At 35.3% G+C, this 27023-nt stretch overlaps 1 protein-coding gene across 3 annotated transcripts in view; it reads right to left on the bottom strand.

Moving 5' to 3' along the window:
- Positions 1–27023, bottom strand: part of Slf1 (SMC5/6 complex localization factor 1) — a 66826-nt gene that overhangs the window by 21633 nt on the left and 18170 nt on the right. For 2 of the 3 annotated variants that reach the window (XM_090331614.1, XM_090331615.1), the window contains exons 5-14: positions 25243–25402; positions 21284–21427; positions 20020–20166; positions 18894–19034; positions 17141–17263; positions 14815–14868; positions 13680–13838; positions 11833–11996; positions 9737–9865; positions 8843–9008 (exon numbers count right to left, since the gene is read on the bottom strand). In XM_090331614.1, coding sequence (XP_090187740.1) covers positions 8843–9008; positions 9737–9865; positions 11833–11996; positions 13680–13838; positions 14815–14868; positions 17141–17263; positions 18894–19034; positions 20020–20166; positions 21284–21427; positions 25243–25402 — 1387 coding nt within the window. The remainder of the gene's footprint in view (positions 1–8842; positions 9009–9736; positions 9866–11832; positions 11997–13679; positions 13839–14814; positions 14869–17140; positions 17264–18893; positions 19035–20019; positions 20167–21283; positions 21428–25242; positions 25403–27023) is intronic. The other variant, XM_090331616.1, reaches the window with a different exon arrangement.

A 27023-nucleotide genomic window follows, 5' to 3' on the forward strand; every position in this document is an offset into this window, starting at 1 on the left:
TATTAGCATATTTTATAGAGAACTATTATGCAAAAAGATTTCATTGTATTATTTCTATATATGCATACTGATCAAACTCATTTATTTCTTTGTGAGGCCCCATCCTTCAACAATAAAATATAGGTTTTACATCAGTTTACTTTCAATAATTGTTGAGATGCTAAATGCAATTAATTTCAAATACAGGGAATATTAATGCTAAAAGAATCCTTGCAAATCAACTCCCTCTTCACTCTCTGTGCTTTTCCTTCCCTTTCTGCGCACGCACACACACACACACACACACACACACACACACACACACAGTCTAGATATCTGCAATATTTAAAATGATAAATAAATAAAGCAGGATAACAGTGGCTCATTCCTATAATCCTAGATACTGAGGCTGAAATCTGAGAAAGTAGTAAAACTTTTATCTATTCTCTCTGAAAACTGGAAGAGCAGCTGTGGCTCAAGTGGTAGACTACCAATGTTGAACAAAGAAGCTAAGCAAGCATGTGAGACCCTGAGTTCAAGCCCCAATACCAGTAAACACACACAACACACACAATGTAAAACTATCAAGGTTCAGAACAAATACACAATAAGACTTCATAGTGATTTTGGAGATATCTCAATCTAAACATAGACTTACAACTGTTTTATGTATACCCTATAGATATAATTTCAAGGTAATTTTTTTTTTTTTTTTTTTTTTTTTTTGCCAGTCGTGGGCTTGAGCTCAGGGCCTGAGCACTGTCCTTGGGTTTTTTCTCAAGGCTAGAGCTCTACCACTTGAGCCTCAGCACCACTTCTGGCTTTTTTCTATGTATGTGGTACTGAGGAATTGAACCCGGGTCTTCTTGCATTCTAGGCAAGCACAAGCACTCTACCACTAGGCCAAACTCCCAGCCAATTTCAAGGTAATTTTAAACAACACTTAGTGTACCTACATTTTGACTGTGATCTATCAAATGAGCTTACTGTGGATTTTTTTCCGCTTCTGGCCATTATGTTGGTGTTCAAACTTTGTATTTCAAAGCTATTTAGGATTTTGGATTAGGATTACCCAATTTGTATTTGGCAAGGTGGTTTAAAAAAAAAACAAGGATCATGTACAATACTGTACAACAAAATAATTGCTGTTATCAAATGCTACTTTTGTTAAGTAAATTGCCTCTGTGGATTTCTGTTAAGTTATATGGCTACGAAGGACAGATCTGTTATCATTACCATTCATATACAAAATTACTCTTTAAATGGCATTTTCAAAGAAAGTGACTTGAAAAACACAATAAAAACTTGAGCATAGCTTACTTATTCTTTTCTCACCCTTGCTCTTTCTCTTTACCTTTCATTTCCTTATTTTGTTTTCAATTTTAGAACAATTATTAAATTCTTCTACAAAATCTAGGAAGGCTTAAAACATTTATAGCATATTTAATACTATTGTTTAAAACTATTGTTCTAATGTATAAAACCAGGATAAACTATGAAGCTGAGAAGTGTAAAAACATTTTTACACACTTTGCAATATCAACTATCAAAACGATGGTTTGTCTTCACTGAAATTCCTATATTCTTGCTATTTGCTGTGTAGGTGTGTTACATGTATAAAAAAAAAAAGCTAAAATGCTAAGTTAACAACAGTTGGACTGAAAGTACATTAAGATTTTAATAAATGTTATGGTATCGAAATAATATAACTGCTATGTTCTAGTAACATACATGGGATTCGTGAGAGAAGTCCCTAGCCATATGAACCCTCTGACTACTGTTTATTCTAACTTCTGTGTTTATACTATGTTTATATCCTACCAAATAAGTTTCTAATAAGTATATACAGCATTTTATTACAAAATTATTCTTTAAGATACCATTGTCAAATGACAGCAAAATGCGCATTTTATTTTAGTCTGCTGTACCAAAACAGACAAATGGTCAGACAGCATATACATCAGGTTTGCCTAAACAGAGAAGGGATCAATAGCAGATGCTCAGGTCCTCTAGCACCATACCAATCTGGAGCACTAGGTTGAATTCTAGCAGGGCTGATCTTACAACCTAGGACATGTTAAAGCATGGGGCTCAGGAAATCTAAGCTGCACTCGAGCACTTACAGAATCAAAGCCCTGGTTTAGATGTCTCGGATAGCAATAAATGAGCTGGTACCATCAGGTCAGAATTCATGAATGGACAACTATATCACTTCCCAACTTAAATTAATAAGCCTAGTTGAAGCCTTGTATTTTAGTTTTGTGTTGTGGGATGTAGAAAATGGGTAGCTCATCCCATCAGCAGCAACTGTCTCCTAGGTACGATATGGAGACTAGGCTCCAATTGTCAGTCTAGGTAACTTTGCAGGAAAGCAGAATCATTCTTTTTTTTTGGGGGGAGGGGGTGAGTCCTGGAGCTTACTTAGCCTAGGCATTGTTCCTGAGCAATACATCTCAAGGCTAATGCCCTACCGTTGAGCCAAGCCCCACTTCCTTTTTCTAGGGGTTAATTTAAGAGTCTCAAGTCCTTTTGTGCCTGGACTGGCTTTGAACCTTCATCCTCAGATCTCTGCCTACAGAGTAACTAGGATTACAGGCGTAAGCCACAATGCCTTGCCAGAATCATTCTTTATTAAGCCAACATGTAGTATCAGCCTAAGCAAGTTAGTACTTGTCTTCATGTAAGTTACATAATATGGAACAGTAAAAATAAATTCATTCTATATATACTTGTACTACACAAGTACTCTTTCCCAACACAATGTGTATATCAACATTCACATTACTGAGGCAAAAGAAAAACAGTAAATTTTGATTTCTGGAGTGACCCTCCCTCCCATCAAATACATAGTAAATGAGCATAACTTTACATTAAGTGCTCAAACTATGAGTCAGGAAAGAAAGACATGACCTTAAATAAGGCTCATATAAAAAAGAGGTCAGGCATGGAGTACTTAGGAATGCAGGTCTGAGCCATATATGAGGCTAAAACTAGTATTTTCACTGGGTCAAGCAGCAGAGACTAGGCATAAGCAAGAAACCAAGAAGGCTGGGTGAAAATCTGAGGCCCTGAGTTCAAGCCTTGGTATTGGAATAAAAATAAATCAAATAAGACTGGGAATTTGGCCTCCTGGTAGAATGCTTGCGTAGCATGCACAAAGAACTGGGTTCGATTCCTTGGAGTCACATACAGAGAAAAAGTTATGTGGTGCTATGGCTCAAGTGGTAGAGCTCTAGCTTTGAGAAAGCCCAAAGACAATGCTTAGGCCCGAGTTCAAGCCCTACGACTGGCAAAAAGAAAACATAAAATAAAAAATCGAGTAAGAATAAATCTAGGTTTACTTAGACCTGATATCACAATTCAATACAAATAATGCTCATTATTGAATTTACCATAATATTAATGCTATCATGCAGTTAGAGATGGTAAAAGGTTTGGGGCAAGGATTCTGAGCCAGCCCTAGATAGCAGTCTGCCAAAGTTGTTCTTATTGGTGTATCATCACCCAAACATGCACATCTACATTAGTAAATTTCTATATAGAAAGATACCTTCAAGTCTAGTTTTTAATCCTTTCATTATATAAATGCATACATAAGTATGCATATACACACATACTTAAGGTGCACTGAAAGACTGCACCCAAAGCCTCAAGCTTACTCGGCAAGCATTCCACTACTTGAGCTTTATCTTAGGTTTCTGGGTTTTTTTTGTTTTGTTTTTTTGGTGGTTCATGGGGCTTCTGCTCTGCCTAGGCGCTGTCCCTGAGCTCTTCAGAAGAGCTCAAGGTGCTACCACCCTACCCCTGGGCCTGGGCACTGCCCATGAACTCAAGCTCAGGGTTACCGCTCTACCCTTGAGCCAACTCCCACTTCACTTTTCTAGAGGTTAATTGGAGATAAGATTCTCAGGTCTTTTTGTGCCTGGGCTGGCACTGAACCTTGATCCTCAGATCTCAGACTCCTAAGTAGCTAGGATTACAGGCGTGAGCCACTGCTTCAGATTATCTTAGTTTTTGAAATAGAGTTTCAAACTTGGGCCAATTTTGCTCAGGGTGGCCTTAAGCTTACATCTATGTGTGTCTCTCTGCCTCCTAAGCAGCTAGGTTTGGGTATGGTTGGGCACACTATTTTGAACTAAAACACTATAGCCACAGGACTAAGACACTGTACTACAGATTATACTGCCATAGTATATAAACAATGCTACTATTTTCTAGTATGGTAAATATATATGCTTCAGAAATCGATTAGCAATAGCAAACAAATCAAGTGAAAGAATGCTTTCTTGGAATCATGAAATGTTGAAATGTTTGTTTGCTACAGATCAAAGAAGAGAAAATGAATGAATAAAAAATAACAAAGACAATTTACATGTGATGTAGTTTTACCTCAGAGCTTCTAATATGTTAAGTTCTATTATCAGACATTTTGTCAATACTGTTCTCTATTACTTACGAATATAAGTAATCTGCAGTTTATAAACTTGACAACTGTCCATAAAAGGACTACTTTATAATATAGAACAAATAAGCATTGTGGCCTCCTAACTCTCAGGTTAGGGATTTCTACAATACCTTCTATTCTGTTGGAAAGATGAAAACATAATGCACACAATGTGTCTCTTCATGTTTTAAATCTTGGCATTTGAAAAGAAAGTATGTTGTAACAAACTTGGACCCTAGTCAAAGGTTTGCCTTAACAAGCTGTGACATCTTCAACAGGTTACTTAAACTTTAGTTTCAATTTCCTTATCTTTAAATCAAACTGCCTTCCATTTCTACCTATATTTGAAGAGTTATGCTTAAACAGCATTTAAGGACATCTCAAGGGAAAAAAAGGAACTAGCCACTAAAGCTTCTTAAAATTTGCACCTCCTCCGTAACCCACACCTCTGCTCTTTGCCAAGGAGAGCCCAAAGCTTTCTCAGATTAATGACAATGAAATTCACTGCCATTGTGTCACTCTGCAATACATGCTGACTGACACTATGACAAAACAATATTAGCATAAACTGAGGACTTCTGTTTAGCTAATGACTTAAATGGAATGCTTCAACTCTGTAAATCAAGAAACAAATGCTTTACAGTACAGAAAATGATGTCTGTGAACATGCATGGAATTCTTGAAACTAAAATCTGCCAAAAAAGACTTAATTAAGTACAAGAATGAATTCTAGGAGAAAGGTATTATAAAAAAAACTGTTTATGTAAATTTAAGCAATTCAAATGTTTAAGGCAATAGACTATTTGGATAAAGTCTTATAGTTTTCTATCTATTTGTATATTCATATGGGTTTTAAAAGCCAAACAAAGCCCACAAAGCTAACTAACTTTGTCCTGAGGATTTTTTTTTTTTCCCTTGGGTGGGTCATGGGGCCTGAACTCTGGACCTTATCATTGTCCCTGAGCTCTTCAACTTAAGGTTATCATCCTACCCCTGTCCCTGAGCTTTTTAGGGGACTGTTGCCCTATCCCTTGAGCCACAGCCCCACTTCTCCTCTTCTAGTGATTAATTGGAGATAAGAGTCTCCTATTCTTTAGTGTCTGGGCTGTCTTTGAACCATGATCCTCTGAGCTCAGTCTCCTGAGTAGTAGGATTACAGGTGTGAGCCACTATCTATGGCTTGCCCTGAAGATTTTTGCTGATAGTAGCAAAACACCTAAGACTCAGAACTTCTGTTTTTGGCTTTCAGAGGAAAAGAATAGGAAGTGGACTAAGATTACACACACACACACACAAATTATAGAGATTTTTTAAAGTTATATATATACTGTATAATAGTTGAGCTGACATTTGTCAATATTTATATTACGTCATATACTTTCTTTTGTATTGAGAACATTAAAATGCATTTTTCAGGTACTTTGTGCGTGTGTGACAGTCCTGGAGCTTGAATTCAGGGTCTAGGATCTGTCTAGCTATTTCCAATCAAGACAAGAATTCTACCACTTAAGCCTTAGCTCTAATTCCAGTTTTTTGGTGGTTTAATCAGATAAAACTCATATGAATTTTTCCTGTCCAGACTAGCTTTGAACCACAATTCTCAGATCTCAGCCTCTTGAGTAGTCAGGATTACAACCCCAAGGCACCAGTGCCTGGCCTAGTCCTAACTCATACTTAATAGGCTAAGATCTAAAACAACTTCACCCTCCAGTGAACTGCATGCAACTTTGCATGTACTTGTAGTCTGTTACCTCATTTGGACTATATAGGGTCCTTCAGATATAAATATTGGAGAGTCTTTGGTTGGAGGAAAATCTTTTTTTTTTTTTGCCCAAACTTGTTTCTACAAATATTCTTCAATTGCAATTTATAGCACATAGTAAGTGGTAAATAGTTCACAAGAGAAAATAAGGGAAGTGAAAACAATTGACAAAAACAACAGAAGCAGTAGAAACCAGAATTAAGAATAATATATCAAAAAAACCCCTCAGATATGGAAATAATTAGACAGACTGAAAACTGAAAATTCTGCAAGTACTAGAAACCACAAAAATGTCACTGAAACACCTTGCACAACTACTTAAACTAGAAAACCGAAAGTGTGATTATGCTGGTTGCTTATAACTGTAATCACAGCTCAACAGGAAGTAAAGGTTCAAAAATGGTGGTTCTGGGTCACACTTGGCCAAAAACTCTACCATCTTCATCTTCAAAACAAAAAGTAAAAAGCTAAGCTCAAGTGGCAAAATGGTAGAGCACAGAACAAGCAACCCTAGCAAGTGTAAGGCTTTGAGTTGAAACGCCAGTACTACGGAGGTCGGGGAACAGGACTTAAAGACCACCTACAATGATACACCTATAGAAAACACACACTCACCCAAACATGGATGGCTGTAGAAGAAGTGTAAGTTTGGTCAGAATTTTAATAGTACAAGAAAAAGAAAAACAATAGTTGGTGGAGATGAGGTTTCACGTGCTTAAGTTGGCCTCAAACCAGTGTTCTTTCGAATACCTCCCAAGTAGCTAGGGTTACAACGCATGAGCCAACATACCTAGTTCCACTTTTCTCTTTATATAGTAATGATATTTTATTGCATACAAATTTTCCTTTTCATTTCCCAGTTAACATGTAATAGATATTATTTCTCATTAAGATGTCTAAACAAAACAGACATTTGAATATAACTTAATAATGTCACAGTCAACTAAGTTTTAGTACTTCAAACCTCCCTTTCTATAGAGAAGAATAAAGTATTTCCATTGGATCCTAACCAACCTTAAATATTTTAAATTACAGGCTTGAAAAGCAGAGGAAAAAAATCATACTCTAATTCAGTTAACAATAAAGACAGTATGAAAGACTGGATAGTATTGTCTGGGTCTTAAGAATAAAATTAAATTTCCTTGTAAACTTACAAAATTTATATAAGTTCTGATTTTTTAGTTTTACTACTTATAAAATCATATGATCAATAATAGTTCTCACCCACAGGCTACTGTAAGAAGGGTATCGTTGAGTGCTTATTATGAAAACATTTTGCAATTTTCATGTTATGGCTCATGATACCCCAAGGAGAAAGTGGGACCAAAAGCATAAAGGCTGAGGGAATCTTTCAAGTGACGTTGTACATGCTTGGCAAACAAGACTCTGAGCTCAAACCCTAGTACCAAAGGATCAAAACACCAAGCCAAACCAAAAAACAGGCCTCCTTATTATTGTATGATCTCAAGAACTGTATTGATTCTTCTGTTCTTACTGTAATATCCTTACAAACTCAAATGTATAGTACTAAAGAATTTAAAATAACTATAAATTCACAGGTTGATCAAATAATTATTAAATCTAAATAGAGATAAAGAAGAAATTGTTCTATAAGAAATAGGCTCATGCCTGTAATTCCAGCTACTCAGGAGGCTGAGATCTGAAATCAATGTTCAAAGCCAGTCTGAGTACTAAAGTCTATGAGACTCACCTCCCATTAACCATCAGAAAACCAGAAGTGGTGCTGTGGCTCCAGGGCTATGGTGGTACCCTTGAGCTAAAGAGCTCAGAGACAATGCCCAAGCCCAGACCTAGGATGGTAGCCTTGACCTGAAGAGCTCTGGGGACAGCACCCAGGCCTTAAGAGTTCAAGCCCCACACCCATAAACAAAACAAAACAAAACAAAACAACAAAAAGTATTACCTGAAGATCATATAAACCGAATATAAAACAATGACACAGCCAGCAGCTGGTGGTTAATACCTGTAATCCTAATGACTCAGGAGGCTGAGATCTGAGGATAGGGGCTTAAAGCCAGATTGGGCAGGAAAGTCCATGAAACTCATACCTCTAATAAACTACTCAGAAAAAGCTAAGAATGGTGCTGTGGCTCAAGTGGTAGAGCACTACACTTGAGTACAAACAGGATCAGGAACAGTGTCCAGGCCCTAAGTTCAAGCCCCAAAACTAGCAAACTGGCAAACAAACAAAAACCCCCAAACAAACAACCAACCAACCCACCCCAAGGATTGGATTCATTTTAATTTTTTTCAAATAATCCACACTGTAAAGGAAGGGGATATTAGCTGAAGGTATTGTAATCCTTAAATTTACTAAGGATACTGGTTCTAGGATTCAGTTTATGCCTGTTCAAACTCTTGTAAGAGTAAATGATGTAGAACCTGTATATAGCTTATAACTTCCATAGACTTCAAATCATCTCTAGATTACTTACAGTATCTAAAATGATCAAACGTTACATAATTTCACTATATTGTTTGGGGGATGTCAAGAAAAATGCCTGTATATGTTCAGTACAGAAGCATTCTTTCCAAGTATTGTGGTTGAATCCATGGCTGTAGAAGCTACAGATAAAAACAAGACCAACTATAGTTTATTTATAGACCAATATGTATTTGTAAACTAATCTACTTACATCATTTGACTTGTATTTTTCCTTGTGAGAATATATAGTCCATTCTAAAAGCATATTTACTGGTTTGGTCAAAAGCCCTGAGGTCTCACTTCCTGACCAGAAGATTTCAAGAGGAATTGCCTTTCCTGTTATTTTCAGATTCTGAGAATCTGTCCAGTCATACAACCTAATGAAAATCCAAACAAAAAGTGAACCTTTATGACCAATTTGACAGTTAATAAGATCATTTGTAACAGCTAGCAATATTTGAGCAAAGGTGGTAATATATTAACACTAGAACATACAACTATATGCAATAAACACACAAAATATAAAAATGGCCTAAGTTTGAAAAGCATGTAATTTATTCAAGTTTAAAACAACAAAACTTACTGGCATTATATATAGTTGTTTAAATCTAGGATAACTTTTCACTTGGGAACTGAGTTACTAATAATTTTTAAAATATGTAAATCATGAAAAACAACAATACTTATTTACTTATTCAAATAAAATTTAAGAAATAAATATGAAACAAGGACAATAAAGAAGGGTACTAGAGTTTACCTAAAAATGTTTTTTTTTTTTTTTTTGCCAGTCGTGGGGCTTGAACTCAGGGCCTGAGCACTGTCCTTGGACTTCTCAAGGGTAGAGCTCTACCACTTGAGCCACAGCACCACTTCCAGCTTTTTTCTATGTAGGTGGTACCGAGGAATCGAACCCAGGTCTTCATACATGGTAGGCAAGCACTCTACCACTAGGCCAAACTCCCAGCCTTTATGTTTGTTTGTTTGTTTGTTTTTAATAAATTTACTTAAAGACAAAAATAGTTGACTGTTTAGATGTATCTAAATGATTATAAAAACAAACAATAAGAATACTGAAAAACTATTGTTTCTTCTTATTAAAACTTACTTTTGACTCAAATTCCGTACTTCAGTTTCAATTAAGTTGAAGAAAAATTTGAGCAGTGTAAGGTAAAGTACCTTAGAGCCAATACTTTCTGGAATTTGATGACAAAAACTTTCATTGAAAAGGCAAGACCTGAAAAATATGAACCCAACACTCGGTAATACAGAAACAAAAATGTGGACAAAATATTAAAATACTGCTGGAATTTTACTGAAATTTCTTCCAATAAAATATAAAAAAGTAAAGCCAGGGACTGATGGCTCATGTACATAATCCTAGCAGCAGGGTAAGATCTGAAGACTGTGGTAAAAAGCTAGGTAAGCAGTTAAGTCTCTGAAACTCTTGATCTCCAATTAACTAGTACAAACAGTTGAAAGTAGAGATATACCTTTTAGTATTGTTTTGTTTCGTTTTGCCAGTCCTGTGGCTTGGACTCTGGGCCTGGGCACTGTCCTTGTACACGTTTTATTCAAGGCTAGTGCTCTGCCACTCTAGACTACTTTTCCTGTCCCTCCTTTTAATATTCTTGAGAATATGTGAATTATAATAATTTCAAGAAACTTCTGCAGATTAAACATTCTCTATTATTGAGTTCGTTGGACAGTTGGACAAAAAAATTTTCACAGAGAGAAGACAGCACTGAGTATGAATGGGAAAATGATTAGGTCTGATAGGAAAAAAGGAAAAAAATATTAAGGGTTTTTGGAATCAGTAATATTTAGAAAACAAAGGGATTTATAGGCAGCTGACAGTTTGTACAGAGGCATGAAAGAGGTAATGTGTTTAGAAAAAAACTAAATCCTGTTTCAAAATTTGAATTTCTAGCTGGAAAAAATAAACTAGAAAAAAATCCCTAAAGCAACACTGTATTCCTGTAGTTACAAATAATTTATACCTTCAATGACTAAAATGTGATGTATATTCTTACTAAATGTCTTAAAATAAAATAAACTCCTCCCCTTATGGTTAATCTCATGTGGTTAGTGTGTCTGACCTTGTTACCTGGTTTATTATATATACTTTTATTTGAAATAGGCAAGGGAAGGGGGAAAATAAGATGATTAGGAGGGGTGAGGGATGGGAAACAGAGATAAAAACATGAGAAGGGGTATCCATGTTTAAGAAATAATATATCCACCACAAAACTGAAAGTAACTAACTCTTCCATACATTACCTTGACCTTTTTTTAAAAAAAATGAGCTCATTAAGTGACTTATATAACCCCTCTGTATTTAATTTTATAATAATAAAAATTAAAAATATGTATATTTATAATTTTGTTAAAAAATTAATATTGAGCTCTCCAATTAAGCTGATTTCATGATTTTGTTGAACTCTTTTTAACATAATTGACAAACATGACATACGTAGACTCAAACTTGCCTTTTTGTAAGTTTTGTAGCAGCCATTGGCTTATGTCTGTAATCCTAGCTACTCAGGAGGCTGAGATCTGAAGATCTCAATTCAAAGCCAACCCCGGCACAAAAGTCTATGACACTCTTATCTCCAATTAACCACCAAAAACCCAGAAGTGGCACTGTGGCTCAAGTGGTAGAGCATATTAGCCTGGAGCTGAAGAGCATAGGGATAGTGCTCAGGCTCAGAATTCAAGGCCCATGATCACTCCCCCCCCCCCCCCAAAAAAAAAGAATAGGCAGTATTCAGGGTACAGTAATGAAAACAATCACAAATTTGCTTTCTTCTTTTTTTAGTCCTGGGGACTGAACTCAGGGCCTGAGCACTGTCCTTGGGCTTTCCTTAAGGCTAGTGCTCTACCACTTGAAACAGCACCACTTCTGGCTTTTCTATATATGCGGTACTAAGGAATTAAATCCTGGTCTTCGTACATGCTAGGCAAGCACTACCATTAGGCCAAATGCCCAGCCTTGCTTTTTGTTTTTGAACTGTGATTATGTAATTTTTGCTTTTAGGGCCTATAGGTCAGCAGTACAATTAAAGCTTAAACACTGGAAGGCAGTGATTGAAAATTAGAAAAATGTCATCTATTTTTACTTCAATAAATTTCTATAAACCAACAAAACAAAACAAAACAAAAAACTCAAAAAATTTTAACATCTTCATTTGTAAAATTCTTTACCTGATAAGGACTTCTACTAGAGACCAGGATCCTTTCATACATGTTGGACACTGAAACAACTGTAAGTAATATCTTGACATGGCTGGTGACTCCCAAGGAGGATGCAAGTGAAGAAGAGCTGACAATATATGAAAGTATCGACCAGAAAACGTATCTATATTATCCTATTATTTAAAAATAAACAAACAAATAAAACACTATACCACAAGAACAGTTTTTACCAACTAATTCAGTCCAAAAACTAAAGAATTAACTGTGGCCTAACACTGTTTTCCCAAATATATCTATTTTTGATAAAGGAGGTAAGATGGAAATGTCTTGAGGCATATTCTAAATGTAGTGTAAGCTATTAAGAAGAGAAAACATGAAGCCAGGCACAGTGGCTCATGCTTGTAATCCCAGCTACTCAGGAGGCTTAGATCTAAAGACCTCATTTCAAAGCCAGCCTGGGCACTAAAGATGTAAGACTTTTTTCTGGGGGTGGGGAGAGTCATTGGGCTTGAATGCTGGGCCTGGACTCTGTCCCTGAACTCTTCAGCTCAAGGCTACAGCCCTACCTTGGGACCTGGGCATTGTCCCTGAGCTCTTCAGCCCAAGGTTACTGCCCTATCCTTGGAGCCATATCCCCACTTCCTGTTGTCTAGTGATTAATGCAACAAGAGTCTCATGGCTTTGCACTGACCAGGCTGGCTTTGAACTAAGATTCTCAGATCTCAACCTCCTGAGTAGCTAGGATTACAGGTCTGAGCCACCTTGCCTGATATGTGAGACTCTTTATCTCCAATTAACCACTAGAAAACTGGAAGTGGTGCACTGTGTCTCAAGGGGTAGGGTGGTAGACTTTAACTGAAGAGCTCAGGGACAGCACCCAGGCCCCCAGAGTTCAAGACCCATAACCGACAAAAAAAAAAAAAAAAAAAAAAGTCAAGTGCCAGTAGCTTATTAAGAAGGCTGACATCTGAGGATCATAGTTGAAAGCCAGCCTGGGCAGGGAAGCCCATGAAACTCATCTCCAGTTCACTACCAAAACAGCCAAAAGCAAAGCTGTGACTCAAGTGAGCAGAGACAGGGCCCATGCCTGGAGTTCAAGCTCCAAGACCAGCACCAATAAAATGAAACAGAACAAAACAAAAAACAACAAATAGCATACATGGACTATGTAGTTAGACTTCACGATAATAGTGACAATTATGGCTTCCCAAAATGACTTAAGAAGCAAAGGAGCTGGTGCCACTGGCTCACACCTATAATCCTAGCTACTCAAGAGACTGAAATCCAAGAATCTAGGCTCAAAGCCAGGCCAGGTACAAAAGTCCATGAGACTTATCCCCAATTAACCTCCAGAAAACTGGAGTTGGAACTATGGTTTAAGTGGCAGAGCTGAAGAACTCAGAGACAGTGCCCAGGCTGAGGGTTCAAGCCCCACAAACAACAAAAAATAAATAAAAAGCAGAGGTAAGGAAATTTTCATGCAACATTCTTACTATCAATATTAGTTTGAGTCTAATATAGTTTATAAAAACTGTCATATTTTCAAATCAATAGCACTTTACATGGTTCATAAGGACTATGCCCATTCTCTCTGTATATCTCCAATGAGGTGTCTAATAGAGCTACTTATCATACAGCATTCTAGATTGTTGTGATTTTTAGATTATTTTATTGCCATGAGAAATATAAAACTTTTTTGAGTTCTCAGAAAATAGTAACTTAATCATTCAGAGCAGTAACTAGATATAATACAGAAGTAGAAAAAAGGGTACATGTCCTAGTAAAATGAGAAGGAAAAAATGTGTTAGTTTCACATTTTTTGATAAAACATGATAAACCCTTAAGACTGTTCTTACTTGCAAAATGTTCTCCAGAAGAGCATGAAGAAGGCATACAGGAGGGATGTAATGTGCTTGCAAAGAAGAAAGTTCTTCAATTGCTTCATTAAAAAACTGTCCTTCTATGAGGCTTTCAATTAAATTTAATACACCTCTGGGAAATTCAGCATTCTTAACCTAAAAGAAAAATAACTACATGACTAATAAAGGTTAAGACTCTGAGATCAAATCTTAAATTATTAGGGAACTTTAATTTCCTCATCAATAACAAGAAAATAATTGTCCTTGGCCAGGGAAGGTGGCTCACACCTGCAATCCTAGCTATTCAGGAGGCTGAAATCTGAGGATCTCGGTTCAAAGTCAGCCTGGGAACTAAAGAACGTGAGACTTTATCTCCAGTTAACCACTAGAAAATGGGAAGCGGGGAAGAGACTCAAAGGGGAGGGTGGTAGCCTTGAGCTGAAAAGCTCAGAGACAGCGCCCAGGTTCAGAGTTCAAGCCCCATGACTGAAAAAAAGGAAAAAAAAGAAAATAATTGTCCTCATTACTTGTTGTTTAGGCATAAACTTATCCTGTATTTTTTCTATGTTTATTAGGATATCCTAAATATATTATGGTTATCAACACTTGTAATAATTGTTAAGAAATTATGAAAATCATTAATGGTAACATTAATGCATCTAACTCTGAAAGTTTCAAAAAATTCCTCCTGTTCAAATGGCTTTTAACAATGAAAGTGACAACTATGAATTAGTTCAGAAATCAAACATATTCTGATAGACCACATAACAGAAGCTTTGAAATAATGAATGATATAGAGAATAATATACCTTGGGAAGACATGAACGTTTTAATCTGATGATTAATTAGCTATGAAATGTGAGAACAAGATATAGGTATTTCACCTGTCAAAAGCAAAAGTAAAAATTTTGAATTTTATCCTGTTTACATCTGTAGAGATTTTTATGTTTTAGATTTGAAAGAACCATATTTTTCTTTTACATTTTTGGTTGGAGAAACATTTCAAATTACATAGGACATTTTGTCATGCAAGTAATACATTTATTTAAATAAAAATAACTAAAAATAACCAAAGACAAAGCTTATTTTTTTTTTTGTCACTTGATATCAGCACTCTATTCCAACCTCTTACCTCTCCATTGCATACTGGTTGTTTATCTACTCTAATGCAGTTGTATCTGACAGCCTACAAAACAGAAACCATACAATTAAAAGTTAGCATACAGAAAAATATATTTTAGCATAAAAAGTACAAAAGCCTGGCCAAATATACAAAACAGAATCAGGAATACATTAACAGCTATAATTAATCTGATACACATTTATTCAAATGATTAACTTTTACCATTTTATGGTAATAGCACTTTTATAAGTATTAACATCTTTGTTTTCTCCTAAACTAGAATAACAAGGTCATTTTCACTCCAGATGTGTAGTGTCCTCATCAATTTAGTAAGTCTTACATTTAATAGTTTTAGGAAATCAGAAGGATCAGGTTTCCAAGACAGAGTGGGCTAAAAGTAGCAAAATCCCATCTCAACCAACAAACTATATGGCAGGAATAGGTAGAAGGATTATTTATGGTCTGAGGCTCACCCAGGTAAAAATGTGAGACCTTGCCTAAAAAATATTTAAAATGAAAAAGAGATGTGGCTCAAATTTAAGCATGACTTCCTAGCAAGCTTAGCAAATGTGAGGCCAAGTGCAAATCTTGGTACTGCTAAAAACTACAAAAAACCCAAACAAACAAAAATCATCTGGGATGGTGGTAGGGGGAACAATCATGCTTTCTATGCAATCATATTTAAAACATGCATAACTACAAATGAATTGCTTTTAGAAAGGATACTACAAATGGGTAAATCTGATCAAAATATATACTCATTCATGTAAACACCACAATAAAACCCTTTTGAACAGTTAATCTATGCCACTAAATAATTTTAAAGCTGGGCAATGTAAATCATACCTGTTCTTCTAGCTACCTCAAAGCTGAGATCAGAACTACCATTGAAAATCAGTTTAGGAAATATGTTAGTAAGACTCCATTTTAGCTAATAAAAAGCTGGGCATGAGTGGGGAGCATAGCCTAGTATAGAGTGCTTGCCTAGCATGCAAGAAGCCCTGTGGTCAGATTCCCCAGTACCATCTAGGCAGAAAAAGTAGAAAGTGGTGCTGTGGCTCAAGTGGTAGAGCACTAGCCTTAAGGAAAGATAGAAATGGTGTCGTGACTCAAGTAGTAGAATTCTAGCCTTGAGAAAGCTCAAGGACAGTGGCCAAGCCCTGAGATCAAGCCCCATGAGTAAAAAAAAAAATTTAAAAAGCTCGGCATTGTGGTACATGTCTTGTCACCCCAGCTTTGTGGAACTATAAAATAAGAGGATCATGGTCCAGGCTGGCCCAAGCAAACTGTTTTATTTGAGAATGTATAAGAGCAAAAAAGTTGGGGATATGGCTGACAAATAATAACATAAATAATAACAAGAATAAAAAACTTAAAACACTGTCCTAGAAAACTACCTATATGTATGATTTAAAAAAAGATACCCTGATTTCAGAAACTTCTAGTAATAGAACTATTAGAACAAGCAACTCAGGATTACAATAGCTCAAAACCTATGTATGTAAGGTCATTATAGGATGAGACTCAATGAAATGAACTCTAGGATATGGAAACAAGAGGTTTATCTTGTGTGATTTTTGTTCTTAATGTACTGTTTTTTCTCTTCTCTTTTTTTTTTCCCCTTATGGTTAATTTCATGTTGTTACTACATCTGACTTTGTTACTGGGTATATTGTATACACATTTATTTGAAATAGTTAAGGGAAGGGAGGAAAACAAGATGATGGGGGTGGGGTGGGAGATGTAATGCACTTACTACCTGATGAATGTAACTGCAACCCTTCTATACATTATCCCAACAATAAAAAAGAAAAAATAACAAGCAACACAATGGAAAAAAATCAGAAAAGAGTATGTAAGCAATGCTAGCAGAAGAAATACATAAATGCCAATTACAATATATAATATGCTTTATCTTGCCACTAAGAAGAAAAAAGATTGGTAAATCTCTGTCTGGCTTCTACTTTCAATGCATAAAGCTGGTAATATTACATTAACAAAGAAAGCTGAATAATCTATAAAAATCATAATTTTCCTTAAGTTTATCAGATTAAAGGTTGTAGTGTTACCAGTTAGAATGAACTATATCACCAGGTATCCAGCAAAACTTAAAATAGTCTCTAAAAGCAATTTATCTATGACATTACCATGATATAAACAGCAAAAAATTCAACAATTTGCAAAATGTCTGCACACATTTCTGTTCACAGTAGAAAACTAAGAAATTATTATACATATTTCAGAATCGTGTATTGTATTCAAATATAATTAAAATATAATTTGACATACTAGAGACAAGAGCATAAAAATGTTTAGTGTGCTAATTAAGTTTTACCTGAGCTCTATATATATGCTTCTTTAAGGCATTTTTCATTTCAATGACATCCACATCTGTCCTGATATCCTTGGTTTTTGATTCGTTGGCATAATCACCAAAAACAGAAGTCTTCACTTCTTTCTGTACACATGTAAGAAAACTTCAGACACTGCACTTAAGATTATTGCCCATATAGATGATTTAAAAAAAGGACTGGTGCTGTGGCTCAGTGGTAGAGCACTGGCCTTGAACTGAAGAGCTCAGGGACAGAGCCAAGGCCCAGCGTTCAAGCACCACAACCAACAAAACCAAAACACAACAAAACAAAATGACAATAGAACACATTCATACAATGTTAGCTATAGTACAGTGCTCACAATTATTTATCAAGATGAGAAAAACTTTAAGAAGCAAATATTTCAATGTTGGAACTTTTCCTGATATTTATACCTAGTTTTTCTGCTTTTAAGGTGCCTGGTTAAAACCTAGGGCCAAGTAAGCATTGGAGAACTGTGTCCTCAGTTCTTTCAAGTTTTTCCTTTTTTTTGGTTGGTTGTGGAGCTTTAACTCAGGGCCTGAGTGATGTCCCTGAATTCTTTTGCTAAAGGCGAGTGTCTCTACCATTTTGAGCCATCGCTCTAATTCTAGTTTTTGAGTGATTAATTTGGAGATAAAAAGATTTTTCTACCTGGGATGGGTACTTAGCCTCCTAAGTAACTAGGATCACAGGCACGAGTCAATGGGACCCAGCTTTCCCTCAAATATTTATTTTAACTGTTCTGAATCTTGCCTAATACCTTTTCTTGTTGTTGTTGACACGTTCACATCAAACTTCCTTTTCTTCGGATGATCTTTTTGAACTTAAGAGCCTTATGCTTTAACTGGGGTTTTGTGCTATGCTATACCATTTGAGTCCAATCTTTAGTTCTAGGTTTTGGCTGGCTAAGTGAAGATAAAAGTTTTACAGATTTGTTTGCTTGGGCTGGCTTTGAACCATGATCCTCAGATCTTAAACTCTAGGATTATGTGTAATGCACTGGAAGCCTGCTCTCAATGTCTTTTTTTTTTTTTTTTTTTGGTCGGTTGTGGGTCTTGAAATCTGGGCCTAAGTGCTGCCCCTGAGCTCTTCAGCTCAAAGCTACCACTCTACCTCTGGGCTTGGCCATTGTCCTAGAGCTCTTCAGCTCAAGGGTACTACCCTACCCCTGGAGTTACAGTGTGGTTTTCTGATGGTTAATTGGAGATAAGAGTCTCACAGACTTTAGTGCCCAGGTTGGCTTTGAACTTATATCCTCAGTTCTCAGCCTTCTGAGTAGCTAGGATTACAGATGTGAACCACCCACTCAGCCTGAATGTCCTTTTTAATACACACAAAAAGGTGTGAGTATTCCTGATCTGAATGCTTTGGACCATAATGTTGCACATTTTTTGAATTTTTTCTGATTTTGGAATTTCTATAAGTACTATGTAATAAATTATCTCAAGAATAGGACTCAAGTCTAAAAACAAATATATTTATGTATGAGTATTTCACACGCACGCACGCACACACGCACGCACTCTTTCTTTCCTGTGTGGGTCATGGGGCACTCACGGTCTGGGCACTATCCCTGAGATTTAACCTGTAGAAACATGTTGCAGCTGAGAATGTAAAATTAAATTATATTTTAGGAATCATTTATCTAAGAATAATCCAATTTAAAAGATAAATATTTATCATAAGTGGTCTGTATACATTAGGAAAAAGAAGTAGATGAATCTAAAATTTTACCTGATCTCTGTAATACATTTGCTTCTTTAAGGAATTTTTGAGTGTGTCATGTCCAACATCATTTTTGCTCTCACTTTCTTTTCTCCGTTTTCTCCTCAAAGTATAATTTCTTTGAATATCTTCTTTTTTCTTTGTTTCCTTCTACATTTATTTTTACAATTATATAAATTATATTGTGAATTATACATGCTACTAACCAAACAAAACTCAAAAACAGTAAGTTATAATACATTAAAAAAATGAAGACTTAAAATTGGGAAAAATACTGTTGTACTGTGCATATATTATCACATTTAGTTGAACAGTTGGGCTTCAACCAGTACATAGATGAACATGTCTCATATTTTTTATCCTAGGACTAAACCTTAAGCTAGATAAATGCCCAAACATGTATTAACAAGAGTCACATGAGGATGTTTACATTGGTCATAATTTCATAAAACAACTAACTGTCAAAAGAGCCTCAAATTCTCATCAGTGATCAAGGATATAACTGTGATACAGTCAAAAAGTGAAATATAGATAGATATCATCAAAGAATGCCTACAAGTTATGTGAAACACAAAATTTCATATATACAAATATATACTCAACTGGTAAAATTATAATAAAAAGCAAGAAAATTATTAACATAAATTCTAAAATATAGTATACTTTGGATAAAAATGAATGGCAGGAGCTCAGTAGTTACTCTGGAGGCTGAGATCTGAGGATCAAGGTTCAAAGCCAGCCCAGGCACGAAAGGACCTGAGACTCCTATCTCCAATTAACTTCTAGAAAATGGGAAGTGGGGCCCGGCTCAAGGATAGGGCAGTAACTTTGAGCTGAAGAGCTCAGGGGCAGCACCCAGGCTGAATTCAACCCCATAACCTACCAAAAAAAAAAAAAAGAAGGGAAGGAAAGAGAAGAAATTTCCAACTTTGGTAATGCTTGTTTCTTTACCAGTTGTGTATAAAAGGATTCATTTTTATATACTTTAAGTCTACACGATATCTTATAAATATATTTGCATATATTTTTCACAAGTAGTTTGATGACTCACACTGTATCTGATGTAGAAAAAAGTTGAGGGATATATATGTATACATATATATCTGCATTTGTTTTACATTTGTACAATTTTTACCTGATTTCCATACGTATGCTTTTTGAAGGTATTTTTCATTTTAACAAATTTCAAATCGTTATTGGATTCTCTGAATTTTTCTTTTTTATGATGTTCATGCAAAACAGAATTACCATTAACGTCTTCATCATGATTTTGTATTTCTTTCTGCATGTTTATAAAATTACTTTAATTAGATTGGATTAAATAGCTCTTCAACAAAACCAATCCAAGTGACAAAAAATTACATAAGTGATGTCAAACACATAACAAACTGAATAAAAAGCTACAATGTCCTGTGAGTTACAGTACATATTAATTACTCCAATTTGGTTTACTTATATGTGTAATACAGAGAGTAAGTATTGCACACCCTTTTGTTTATTCACTAAGAAATTTAATCTAGCAATAAAAAGTTTTATATACACCATCCCAGAGGCACTTTAATAAATCCATCATTATTTTATAGTTCTTCATCTAAAAATGTCAGCCTACAAAAAAAAAGTCAACTCAAAAATCCTTTTTTTAAAACAAGTGCATGGGACCACAGAAAGTAGTCTGTGCTTTGGAATAGTCAGGGGACAAAAAAATTGAAAAGTGTTTTCAGCTTCAAAAATTTTAGAAACTCTTACCATGTATGATTTCTTAAAGAACCATTCAATTTTAAAAGTTCCAAATTTTCATAGCTTTCTCAAAAAAAATTTTTGTTGCAACAGTAAGGAAAAATTTTAATTTCTTTCTTGTTATAGTATTTTAGGCCAATGTAAGTTAATTTTAAATGACTTGATAAATTAACAGATCTACTTTTATAAAGGAAAGTAATAGCTCTTCTATGAGTACAACCAATAGTGACATTTCTTTGCATGTTGCAGATGAAAAGTGGACTTGATATTATATTCTCTTATTTTTTACTTTCAATTTGGTAATCAAAAATTCATTTATTCAAGTTTGTATGTATTATACTTAAATACTTGAATTTAGTTGATTATGAGTACAAATAAGGTTAAAAAAAGCTTCATAGAGTATCACAGTAAACACACAGAGGAGTTTTAAGTAGCAACCTTGTGCTAAAAATATACTACATGAGGAATTTTGTTTGTTTATATATCTATGCATTACTTCTACAGTAACTTTCTAGTATGCTCAGTTAACAGGCTAAAAACACAGAGTTCAAATATTAAGCTTCCTGATTTGAACATTTGCATTATTTTCATCAAGTACACACTCTTAAACAATTCTGTATGAAAAACTAGAATGGTGTATTATTGGACTTAAGAGATTTTACCTGGGTTCTAGACATGGTCTCTCTTACAGCACTATTTATTTCAAGAAACCTCATATCTTTCCCCAAATCTTTGCTTTTTTCTTCATTGCCATGTTCAGTCCAAAGAGAATTGGCTTGGGAATCTTCATCATTCTGAATTTCTTTCTGTATATATACATACATATAAATACTTTAATCCATTAACTTAGGTATAATTTCAATATTACAAACATAGTATCCACTTTAAATGTATAATTATATAATACTTCAATAAGTAAGTATATGCAACGCACCCTCCCGAAACAGATTTATTAAGCACTGGTAAAAAATCTAAGAAACTAATCACTAGAGAAAAAGTTCTGAATAACAAATTAAATTTCTGTATATTTCAAAGTTCATGTTTTACTTGTCTAGTAGTAGTAAGTATTTTTAATACTGAAAATAAAAAATATTTTATGGCCAAGAGTATGGCCTAGTGATGAGTTCTAGCCTAGTATACAACTAAGCCCTGGGTTTGATTCCTTGGTACTACATTAGAAAAAGCTAGACGTGGTGCTGCTGTGGATCAAGGGTAGAGTACTAATTAGCCTTTAGAAAGCTCAAGTACAGTCCTTAGGCCTTGAGTTCAAACCCCAGGACTAGAAAAAAATTTTATGTAGTCATTGTGCAAGCTAAAGTAATAGTCTAGTTTAAAATTTTTTCAGGGCCAGGAGTTTGGCCTAGTGGTAGACTACTTGCCTAGCACTACTTGACCTCAATTTCTCAGTACCACATTCACAGAAAAGCAAGAAGCAGTGCTGTGGCTCAAGTCATAAAGTTCTAGTCTTAAGAAAGCCCAAGGACAGTGCTCAGGCCAGGCCCTGAGTTTCAGCCTCTGGATCGGCAAAAAAATTTTTTTTTTTCAGATGTATTAACTGAAATACAATAGATTCAAGGGAAAATGCATATAATGTAATTCCTTAGTAAGGCAAAGTCAACAATATGCAAAATAGAACACCAGGAAGTGGTATATGAAAAGGGTAGATAAACAAAAAGGAGAAGAGGGGGAAATGCAGTTAAGAATCCAATGCATATCTTACAAAATTAAGAAGGGTAAGGGAAGAGGTAGCTAAGGAAAGAAGCATGAGAATGTTGAAAAGGGTAACACTGCATTCATAAACTGCTTTGTTAAATGGCAATTCCTTTGTACAACTAATTTAAAAACAAAAAAACATTGTCAGATTATAGATAGGAATATGAATAGACTGTTTCTTGGATTACTTTCCTCAATTTTTAATAATAAAGAGTTATCACTCTTTAGTAAGGTAACACTAAGAGACAATAAACCATTTATCTATACATCTGCTGTTCATAATGCTGATTTCATACTATGGATAGCACAAACCAGGGTCAAAGGATGGCAACTTTTTAAGATTTTAGGTTATACTGCTGTGTGCTGACGTCTCAAAGAACAAGCCTGACAGTGGTTCTTTTTTTTAGGTAGAAACATCCTAGCTCATTCCTAGACCAGTCACTGTCAAGGACAGTAGTTCAAGTAGATCCATTTCTTGAACAAGGTAAAATTTCCAGTTTACATTGATGCTTTTCACTAGTAAAATGTAATTACAGAATGATATATTATACATACATACCCTTTGAAGACTCAAAAAGCTTTCACAATTTCTCTCTTAATCTAACAAACATTAAATGAAGATCCATTTTCCTCATTTTATGGGCTTTATATGAAGCGATTTCAATATAGTTATAGATATTTTTCTTTGCCAGGTCTGGGGCGTGAACTCAGGGCCTAGGCAACTGTCCTTGACCTTTCTCAAGGCTACTGTTCTACCCCTTGAACCACACTATCACTTTCATAATATAGCTACACAAAAGGTAGATATTATTTTTCATGCTGAGAAGCTTTTAGTTGAAGTAGGGAAATATTCATCAGGGCATTAATCACATGTAACTGTAAGAAGTATGAAATAAAACAAAGCTATAAAAATGTAACATAAATGAATCTGAAGTATCAAAACTCCTAATCAAGCTGTCAGTCATCTGGCTTTCTTGAAGAGGCTCCAACAGAAACATGAACAATGAAGAGAAAGCAAGAAGCGCAGGTAGTGAAGAACTAGTGGGAAAGACTTTTTTTAGGCACAGAAAATACATTCACCAAGATTCTCAAGTAGAGGTGGTTTTTCTGTTAAGAAACAAAGTTTTGTTACAGCACAGTAAACAGTAAAAACAGTGGACCAGAATAGTTGAAAAGGGGAACTGAAATCCTGTAGAATTTGTAAATGTTAAGATATTAAACTTTACAACTTGGGAGGGGTGGGGAAGGGAAAACATGGGAAGAGGTAACAATGTTCAAGAAGCAATATACTTACTACCTTATAAATGTAACTGTAACCCCTCAATACATCACACTGATAATAAAAGATATTTAAGAACTTATGGTAATGGGTTTCAACTAGGGAAATGACAGATCAGAACTACACTACAAAAATCTCTTCTTTTGAAATAAACTACAATAAACTGGCAAAAAAAAAAGGCAAAAGAGATTAGGAAATTAAGAAAAATAAAAAGGTACAGGGCCTGGACTTTGGACTAGTGGTAGAGTGCTTGCCTTAGCATAAACGAAGACCTGGGTTCAAATCCTCAGAACCACATACATAGAAAAAAGACGGAAGTGGTGCTAAAGTTCAAGTGGTAGAGCTCTAGCCTTGATAAAGTCAAGGACAGTGCTCAGGCTCTAAGCTCAAGCCCAGGACTGGCAAAAAACAGTAATAATAATAAGGTAGAGTAACTAGAAGAAAAATTAGTATATGCCAGGAGCTAAGTATTGTGAACTTAGCATGTTTTTGGTATAGAGGCAAAATGGTCTAATTCAAGAGATATTGAAAATCAACAGGACTTTTTAGTTGGTAAGATGTGAGGTGTGATGGAAAGAAAGGTTTCAATAGTTCAGAGCCAGGCACAGGTGGCTCACTCCTTTAATCCTATCTACTAAGTTTTCTGGATTAAGGTTGGTTTTAGACATACTACAGGTGGTGTCTTCTAGGCTTTGATTCATTATCAAATCTTGTGGATTGAGAGTGGTATCTGTACAAAGTAGGGAGAGGAAGGTAGACGGAAAGGGCAGAAAAACATTTCTAACCCTTAAAAATAGCTCTCCTTTCCAAAGACAGGAGACAAAAAACTCATTTGAAATCATATTTTGCTACCATTTTATTATACTGATATCAAAATGCTTTCATTTATATGCCACTAAAGCAAAAAAAAAAAGTAGAGACTCAAGATAAACTTAAGCTTCTTTCAAATCTTAAAGAGGCATTCTTGAATGTTTGTCTGAGTAATCATCTTAAGAACTATATATTATTTATACACAGTGAACACTTACGTAATTAATATATCGTTACTATATATTGTATATATAACATATGTAGTAAATATATATTTCACTTGTAATTATGATTATTTTCAAAATTTGGAACTTAGTTTCTTTCTTTTTATGGCTTCATGAAGACTGCAGCATAGGGAAGGTGGCTTAATGATAAGAGTGCCTGCCTAATAAACACAAACCAATGGCTTCCATTCCTCGGGACCACATAACAGAAAAGAGCCAGTGAAGTAGCTCTGTGGCTCAGGCAATAGAGTGCGAGCCTTGAGCAAAAAGAAACTCAGGGACAATGCTCAGACCCTGAGTTCAAGCTCTTGGACCAGCAATAAATAAATAAATAAATAAATAAATAAATAAATAAATAAAACCAACAAAGAACCAAGTGTAATACCTGTTTATATTGAATTTATAAACTTAAGTCTTAAGTATTCTAGATGTGATTTGAGTAATCTAGATGTGATTTAAAATAATACTAGATATATGAAGATTATAGGCAAATATTGAGGCAATTTTATATCCAAGGGACTTGTGATCCCTTGACTATTTCATTATGAAACTACTTTATAAACATTTAACTATGTCTACTATTTAATTTACTTACCTCTAAAAGAAAATCCCCTAGATACTGAATTGGATAAAATGGAGCCTTAAAATTATCTTTTTCTTTCTCAGCATTGATTCTTGCATTACTGGCAATCACGTGAGTTATTCCACTTAGTGAACTTTTGGGTAAAATATTTGCTTTTCCTGCCTCCAAAACCCTAAATAAAAATGTAAAAAGTACATTAGAAAATTGTCTGGTAGTCAAATTATCTGTATCAAAAACTTCCTATGAGACTAGGAACTAATTCTCTGAAGTATCAGCAGATATTATTTCTACTCACCCATATGATATGGAATGAATTTTACAAATCAAGAACATTAAAGTATTTCTTAATGAAAGACCAGTAAGTCAGAAGAAATGGAAAAGTTCAAGGAATCAGCTTACCCAGGAAAGCAACGTATCTTCATGAAGTTATTCTGGACCACATAAGATAAAACCAGTTAGGAAAATTCTCTAAAAGCTTCAAAATTAACGTAAAACATTTGGGACGGGAATATAGCCCCTGATACAGTACCAGCTAAGTAAGAAAGCTGGCCAGCACGAGGCACTGAGTTTAATAAACAGCCTTTTGTTTTTCTTTATGGACTCAAAAGATAAAAACCACACATATCTACAAAATTTCAAGAAGTTCTACTTCTGTTTAGAATTTAGAAAGCATTACTACTATATCAAACAGTAAGAAAAAGTTAAATGACCTTTCTTTTGTTCAGTCCTGCAGCTTGAACTCCAGACCTCTGCACTGTTCTTGGGCTTCTCAAGGCTAGAGCTCCACCACTTGAGCCACAGCACCACTTTTGGCTTTTTCTGTGTATGTGATACTGAGGAATCTAACCTGAGTCTTTCTGCATGTTAGGCAAGCATTCATACCACAAGGCCAGAATCCCAGCACCCCAAATGATCTTTAAAATCATTATTTTCTTTGCATTTACAAGAGCACCAACGTAGTAAGTCAATCAGATAAGCCCATTTCCAAAGAATGATGAACCCCATTATGGAGAAGACTGGCTATTACTAAAGTACATGAGAATTCTATAAAATTTTTAAGAAACTTAAGGGCAGAGGATAGCTAATATGACAGGTTAGAAAACTGGGAATCCCTGACACAGAAAATCCCCCTGAATTCATTTGCAAACTCTTTGAAACAAGCCTCAATGAAATGCTTATATAAAAAAAAAATGGGGGCAGTTAAGAAAAGTGAGCCTACTAGGCAGGCAAAGATGGCTAGTGGGAACTGGATATAACTGATGTATAGTTCAAGAGCAGTTTCCTTTTCTGTCAGATGAAGCAAACGTCTTTAGATATTTGGAAAATAAAATTCTTCCACTTTCACATCACAGCAGGGAAAATACATTGCTTATCTTGGAGTGATGGAAAGATCGGACAACCTCCTGCTTCCCAGTCTAGAAGATCCCACTGTTCATAAAACACAAGGAGCCTACATTATTTTACTGAAAAAGTAATAAAACTGCCTCTTGGAGCTAGAACCTTCCAGTCATCACACAGCAGAGATCTAATAATGGGGGGCTGAGGGGCAGGAAAGGAGATGACCCTGTGAAACAAGGTGGCATTTGACCAGGTGGGGATGGGGGAAGTTGCACAAATAAAAACTTCAGCACCATTAAATAATACAGAATGCTTAAGACTGAAGAAGAAAGAATACAACAATCTCTTAGCAGAAAAATGATTACAAGAGGCAAAGAACATTAAGAGTTCTTAAGGAATCAGCTATTATGGGGATTGTTGAAAGGGGAAGGAAGAGCAAGAACAGAGGTTAGAAC

Source organism: Megascapheus bottae, chromosome 4, assembly GCF_031878675.1.
Source record: "Megascapheus bottae isolate mThoBot1 chromosome 4, mThoBot2.hap1, whole genome shotgun sequence".
NCBI lineage: Eukaryota > Metazoa > Chordata > Mammalia > Rodentia > Geomyidae > Megascapheus > Megascapheus bottae.